The sequence below is a fragment of the Salvelinus sp. IW2-2015 genome, linkage group LG13 (genome assembly GCF_002910315.2).
Source record: "Salvelinus sp. IW2-2015 linkage group LG13, ASM291031v2, whole genome shotgun sequence".
NCBI classification, from domain to species: domain Eukaryota; kingdom Metazoa; phylum Chordata; class Actinopteri; order Salmoniformes; family Salmonidae; genus Salvelinus; species Salvelinus sp. IW2-2015.
The window spans coordinates 3,911,671-3,919,501 of NC_036853.1; the positions used below are offsets into that span (position 1 = coordinate 3,911,671).

At 44.1% G+C, this 7,831-nt stretch overlaps 1 protein-coding gene across 1 annotated transcript in view; it reads left to right on the forward strand.

Moving 5' to 3' along the window:
- Positions 1-7,831, forward strand: part of cadps2 (Ca++-dependent secretion activator 2) — a 249,967-nt gene that overhangs the window by 128,863 nt on the left and 113,273 nt on the right. Inside the window, exon 10 of the mRNA XM_070446338.1 lies at positions 633-741. Coding sequence (XP_070302439.1) covers positions 633-741 — 109 coding nt within the window. The remainder of the gene's footprint in view (positions 1-632; positions 742-7,831) is intronic.

Here is a 7,831-nt window from a genome sequence, read left to right on the forward strand (position 1 = left end):
TTAAATGTCATGATTCATTTGGTTCTTGTCCAGGTATGTTAAATGTCATGATTCATTTGGTTCTTGTCCAGGTATGTTAAATGTCATGATTCATTGACACTTGTTCTATTCAGAAGAATAACATATTTGAAAAAGTCTACTTGCCAAATGTATAGCTTCTAAGTAAATACATGCTTTTTTTTCTAGTGGACTAATTGCATTTTCTTGGTACTGCTTCATTTTTCTGTTAAAATGGTATTTTCATAACTTTTGCAATCCATTCTCATTGCTTTCGGTCTGGTCTTAAAAGCTGACATTTCTTCTAAAGTGAATTAACTGTTTGTTCTAAGCTGTTATGGCACTTCAATCTGTTCTGTTTTTGCTGCATGTTGTTGTAGCTTTAATTGACAGACAGAAGAAAGTTTCTGTTTTGAAATCTTGAAGCAACGCATATTGACCATTGACATAATTAGGCAGCGATCTATAAACGGGAGACCAACAAACTGTGGTGGAATGAAATGCAACGATATATTTTGGACATTACAACCTCTTTTACTATCTCAACTGATTCCCATATTTCAAAAACATAGTGTGATATATATTTTTTTATGATTCCATTTTATACAGAGTGTGTGAACCCTTAACTGTTGCAGGTCAGCCAATACACCTTTGCAATGTGCAGCTACAGAGAGAAGAAGTCTGAGCCCCATGAACTGATGCAGCTAGAAGGCTACACTGTGGACTACTCCGACCCCCAGCCTGGTGCGCACAAACGAACAAACACACATATATCCTTCTTATGTTATGTCCATCTCCCCACATATGTCTCTCTGTCTCTGTCTCTCTTATGTCTCTCTGTCTCTGTCTCTCTCTCTGTCTCTCTCTCTCTCTGTCTGTCTCTCTGTCTCTCTCTCTCTGTCTCTCTCTCTGTCTCTCTCTCTGTCTGTCTGTCTCTCTCTCTCTCTGTGTCGCTGTCACTCTGTCTCTCTCTCGTTCTCTGTCTCTCTCTCGTTCTCTGTCGCTCGCTCGTTCTCTGTCGCTCGCTCGTTCTCTGTCGCTCGCTCGTTCTCTGTCGCTCGCTCGTTCTCTGTCGCTCGCTCGTTCTCTGTCGCTCTCTCTCTGTCGCTCTCTCTCTCTGTCGCTCGCTCGCTCTCTCTGTCTCTATCTCTGTCTCTCTCTCGCTGTCTGTCTTTCTCTGTCTCTCTGTCGCTGTCTCTGTCCAAAGGAGAGAGAGCGAGAGAGAGAGAGAGAGAGAGAGAGGAGAGACGAGACGAGAGCGAGCACAGAGAGAGAGAGAGTACTACGCCGGAAACCAACTCCATAGACCCGATGCGGAGCGACAGAGCAGAGCAAGCGGAGCAGGAGAGCAAGAGATCTCGGCGAGCGACAGAAGAGAGCAAGCGGCGACAGAAGAGAGAGAGAGAGCGACAGAGAGAGAGAGAGAGCGACAGAGATGAAGAGACGTGGCGAGCGACAGAGAGATGGAGCGAGCGACAGAGAGAGAGAGCCGACAGAGCAGAAGGAGACGCGACAGATGACAGCGACAGAGACAGGAGAAAGACAGGACAGCGAGGAGAGACAGAGATTAGAGACAGAGAGAGCGACGCGAGGCGACAGAGAGATGATCAGAGCTGACAGAGAGAGAGCGACAGAGAACGACCAGCGAGCGACAGAGAGACACGACCGCGAGCGACAGAGAACGAGCGAGCGACAGAGACGAGCGTAGCGGACAGAGAAACGAATGCAGCGACAGAGAACGAGACGAGAGACAGAGAACGAGAAGAGAGACAGAGTGACAGCGAACACAGAGAGAGAGAGGGACGGACAGACAGATAGGAGAAACAGCAGAGAGAGACAGCAGAGAGAGAGACAGAGAGACAGACAGAGAGAGAGAGAGACAGAGAGAGAGACAGAGACAGAGAGACACTAAGAGAGACAGCGACTGAGCGCACGCGATAAATTGTGGGGTCACCTTATGACCTAACATCCTCGCAGCACGAACTCCTCCTCATCCTATATGTGTCTGTCTTGTGATACTTCGTCCCCTCCCTGCCTGCTTGATGCGCTCACTGCTCTCTGGCTCCTTCCGAAATCTCGTCGGACGCTCTCTCACAGACCTTCTACGCCTTTCTCAGCCTTTCGCATCAGTTTCTATCGTGCTCATCATTCGACTTTACTCTCTCCGCGCTCAGCTGCCACCTATCTGCACACAGGCTCGTATTTCGGTCTCTCGACCTCTTTCGTGCAGAAACAGTTACAGTGGTTCACCCACTCCTGTGCGCGCTCCTAAAATGGAATCCATAAAATAAACTCATATATTCACACTCACTCGCGTTTTTCTGAATACTTATGGGACATCAGTTGACGCGACTATTAAAAAGAGGTTGTAATGTCAATAAATTTATCCGTTGCAGTTTCAATTTCACCCACATAGTTTGGCTTGCGCTCTTCCCGTTTATAGCATTCCGCTTCCCTTCTAATTATGTCAATTGCGTCAATATTGCGCTTCGCTTCAGATATCCAAATACAGAACCACTTTCTTCTTTCGTGTCCTGTCAATTATAGCCCCCTTAGACAACAAAACATGCTCTCAGCACAAAAAATCCAGAACAGATTTGTGTGCCATAACAGCTTAGAACAAACAGTTATTTCACTTTAGAAGAAATGTCAGCTTTTTAAAGACCAGGACCGAAAGCAATGAGAATGGATTGCAAAGTTATGAAAATACCTATTCTAACCCGCAATAAATCGTCCCTCTCCTGAGAAGTCTCCCTTCTGGAAAGTTATCCATACCGGAACCATGCCATCTCCCATCTTTAGTCACTACGGAAAAAAAAAGTCACTGTATTTACCTTATGACTTACGCCTCTCATTCACTTTGCACTGTGAGTTAGATGCTTCTTTCTCCAATCTGCTTATTCTTCTCTTCCCTGGGAAAATCTCCACGAACACTGCTGTCTCACTGGAATCATGATCAATTTTCAATCACCATCCCCTGGCAAGTAACCAACATTGGAATATCATTCGACATTCTCTAACCACCCTCCTCCTTGGACTAGCAACACAATGAACTCATGACATTTAACTTCATAGCCTGGACCAAGAACCAAATGAATTTCATGACATTTTATTACATCCTTCGACAACGAACTCCTACATGAATCATTGTACCTGCAATTTTACATCCCCCTCTCCACTACTCTCCCTGGACATAGAGAACCAAAATTCGTCTTCATGCCACTTTAACATCTCCCCTCTACCTGTGACCAAGAACCTACTCATCTCCATTCAGTCAAGATCACTTTTATCCATTAAAGCTAGGACAAAGAGACCCTCAAACTGAATCCTGACTATCCTTAACCTCCTGGGACAATGAACCCAATTAACTGTAACATGAAATCTTAACATATTCCCTTGCGACAACGATAAACCACATCTATGAATCTGCCCCTTAAATACCGGACAAGAACCAATCTCTGCAATCATGACATTGATAAATCCATACAGTCTGCACCTCAGATACCAACATCGATCTTTCATGACTTTAATCTTAACAATAGCTGTGACAAAACCAATCCTTCCTACTGTATCTGCAGACATCTTAATACATCAGCGCTCGGACTAAGAACCATAATGAATCATGCACATTTAACAGTAAGCTGGACAAGGAACCCAAATGAATCATGACATTGTTAACACTTACTTCGGATACTAAGACCCCACAATGTAATCATGACATTTAACACTACCTGGACACGCATTCCCAAATGATATCACTCGACATTTCTTGAACATACCTTGGCACAAGATAACCTTAATATCTTCTTTTCTCCAACGTTCTTCCCAACATCTCTCTGTCCAACAAGCATCTCTCATAGCAGGTAACAACTACATACTACTACACCATTTTTCCACCTACTCCTTTACATATGCTCTACTCTTCCTCTGTAAAGTCCTCCCAGCCTCCATTCACTCCTTAATTAACCATTTCCCCTCAATCATGATTTAGCTGCTCTATAGCTCTAGATCTTGCTCACTACATCCTAACTCACAACAACTCAATTACTCAATTCATCCTATCACAATCAATTCCACTTACTACAATCTCCAATATCTCTCATACATCCTCCTAAATCAAACACACTAGCTAATCTCCCTCTACCTATATCCTTACCCATAGCAAGCTACAATGTGTCTCTTCCCCTTCGCCCATCACATTCATCGCTAGCACCCTTTCAATACTTCTCCCTTTCCCTTCTCAACCTACCTATAAGCGTCACTCATATACATCACACCATACCTAGATCATTATACATCGTCGTGCACCTCTCTAACAAATGCGGTTGGCCACTCATAATAGTCTCCCCTGTCCACTTTATCTCAAATGATACCTCTCTACAAGCAGCTCTTTATAATACCCAATACTCACTCTTCTCACGCATCTCCACTAGTACACCTAATCACATTCACTCAGAGAAACTATATACTCCGACGCTCTCGCTTCCTCCCTCCACTCAATTGCCCCTCCTCCTCCCTCCCTCCACCTTTCAATCTCCCTCCCTCCCCCCACCTCATCTCCCCCCTCCCTCCACCTCAATCTCCCTCCAATTCCCCTCCACCTCAATCTCCTCAATCTCCCTCCACCTCAGTTCTCCCTCAATCTCCCTCCCTCCCTCCCCTCCACCTCAATCTCCTCCCTCCCTCCCTCCACCTCAATCTCTTCTCCCTTCATCTCTCTAATATCGATCCCTATCACCCTCACGTCATATCTTTCCCTCTGCAAACTCTCCATCTGCTCCCACCACCGCTCCACGCGCTCTATATCTCTCTCCCTCCCTCCACCTCAATCTCTCTCCCTCCCACCATGCTGACATCTAACTCACTCCTACACACCTCGCAATCTTCGCCAACTCTCGCGCCTCCCACCCATCCAGATCATCCTTCCCACTCCACCCCAATCTCGCTTCCCATCCTCGCACAGACACAATCCCAATCTCGCTCCATACCAGAACTCTTCTGTACCCTCCAGTCATAATCTTCACCTTGGAAATGTTAGTCAATATGGTCTAGCCAAAGAATAGGATCCGTAAGAGCCTTGCTCCTGAAGTTGGCTTCCCTCCGACATCACTCCTCCTCCGCCGCAACTGCCAATGCGAGAAATTAGATGTGGGATATAGAGAGTGAAGAGTCTAATTAGACTAAGATGTTCCACCTGTGACAAAACAGTGTTTGAATGAGGCAATTTGTCACAACGCCGCGAACTGGGCCTCATTTGTTTGTATTGGACTAAGAAGGCCACTTCCCGAGTCTTTATAAGGTTTTTGGGATCCTTTGCATTGTTTGAAATTACGAGCCTCTGAGAAAGAAATCTGCCGGCCACTGCTTCTTCCGGGCAGTTTTGACTGTACTGTCCATGGTGACTGTGCAGAACAGTAAAATCACCTTTCAGCTTGTCGTGTGAGAAACTTATTAATTTCCGTTCGGTTCTGTCAAACACTTTTACAGCCGCTTTGATGAACTCCACATTGTGAGCTGGCATCCTTACACATTCAACGCGGGAGTTGGTCAGCAGTGCTCGCCCAATAGCCCCAGACGTCGCTGGGACTCATCAAGCAAGAGGCTTGTGTAGGAACACTTTTCAGTCCTTTGGGGAATACACTGTGCCTAAATAGTGTTTTTGCCTAATGATTTGATCCGAGTTCTCTCACTATTTTCTATGTGATGTATATACCTCGATAGCTATGGCCACAGCTTCTAGTTCTCGAAAAGCTCATCGTGTTGAAATTTGCGAAACAAATAGGAGGAGGGGGCGAGAGTTTTCGTTTAAGATCCTATTAGGCTACTTACTATAATTAAGGTATTAGGCTTCGAGTCTCTTTTTATAATATTAATCGAATTTGACTTTAATGCAAACAGAGCACCAAAGCTTTCATGAATTTCACACAAGGCCTCCGCTCACCAGCTCATACAGGTCAACACCAACGAATTAACTTCGGTTTTGTTTACCTAGTAATGCATTTCTGCAGTTATCACTTTGGTAAGTTCAGAAGAATTGCACAAGACTCGAGAAAGGGGGTCTAAACACCGCCATCTGAGTAAATATTAATCTGTTTCAATTATGTCTGAGAATAAAAACCTTCTCTATAACCAGCAAATCAGAGCCAATATTAATATGAGATTGAGTGAGCAATATAGTCTTTAGAGTATCGAACGTGATCCAAACAGTCAGCGTTTGCTTAAAGAGACGATCACACTGTAAAAAGTGGGATTGAAGGGGTTTACTCCTAAAAAGGTTCAAGCACTCAGGATGAGAAACAGAGATATAAAGATTTAACAGCACAACTATAATAAGGACCACTCTCATACGTCCACTCAGGCTTATCAAGAACGGTATATATCTAATTAAGCCATAAGATTACCTAACCAGATTGATGGATAAAGCTTCTAAGTAGTTTGAATGGTTATTGGTATGCGTGAGCATGCTGATGCCGACTACTACGGAAGTAGTATGCTATGAGAAACTCTTTAGCCGTGCGGTGCGTTTTTCTCGATAGGGTTCTGTTTTCTATCATGCTGATCCCTATTGGTGTACCTCCCTGTGGTACGGAGATTGTGGTCCATTGATCCACTTCATCCCCCGAGATTTGTTGGATACAAAATAGGAATCTCTCCAAATTTCTTCATACTTGATGGTAAGAATATAATATAAGTAAATGTACCTTAAATACGGAAAATGACTCCAATTGGAACCATTTATACAGGAGAGTCGTCCAAGTTTTGAGCTATAATTATATACCATTATAAAAGAGATGATTGAATAAGCTTCTAGTAAAGTAAAATAGGTAGTTGAGTATTATAACTCTCAACTGTAACTAATAATGTGCTATAAGATAATACAAAAATGAGAGTGACATGTATTGCTAGACATATAAAACTATACTTAATAGTACAAAATCTCAATAATACATTCAATAAATGTATTAGGTGATACTAACCAATAATGCTTACCACTTTTCATGATGGTCACTTCATCATGTTAAGATTAACGTCCAACCATACGTCTGTGAGCTGGGCAATTCCAATACACAAAGCATATGTTGTCTATGTTCGCTATTTTTTAACCATAGAGTAATAATTCATGAGATACAACGAAACCCACAGGCGCGTCAACAATACGTGCGCATACACGTCTGGTCCATGTATCTGACTAAGAGAGGTCAGTAAAACGAGAAAGTGGCAATACCAAACTCAGAATTGTGATGTGTGTAGGCTGAACTTGTACGATACGCGCGGAGAATGAGAGGGGTGATGGAGCCAGAGCAAGTAGGTTACTAGGAGGGCTGGTTGAGAGATGAGGAAAGGCGATGGAGGGTGTGCACATATAACTCATTTCTCCGACTGCGTTGAATCAAAGCGCTCCTTAAGGAGCGTGATCCTAAAATAACGTGTCAAGATGGTACAAGAGAGAAGATGAGATGTGAGAGGGATGACAGAAACAAGGTAAGAAGATGCCAATTGAGTATGGGGGAGGATCTGAAAAGAGATATGTTGAAGGTAAGAGGAGAGAAAACAGATCATGGGAAGAAAGAAATGGGGAGGAGTGGACAGAGCTGACGGAGAGATCGAATGGGATGAGCGCGGTCGCACGCACAGGAGAGGAGAATGAGAGACGTGATGAGTAGAAGCTAAGGAATAGGAGAGCTGACAGATGGTAAGCGGTAAGGTGAGACAGAACAGGATGACGTCTATGGTTAGACCGGGCCAAGCGCACAGTGGGCTATGGAGAGGGAGCAGCATGGTAAAGGAGAGAGCGTTGAGAGCGAGACGAGCAGAGTGTGATGGCCAAATACTC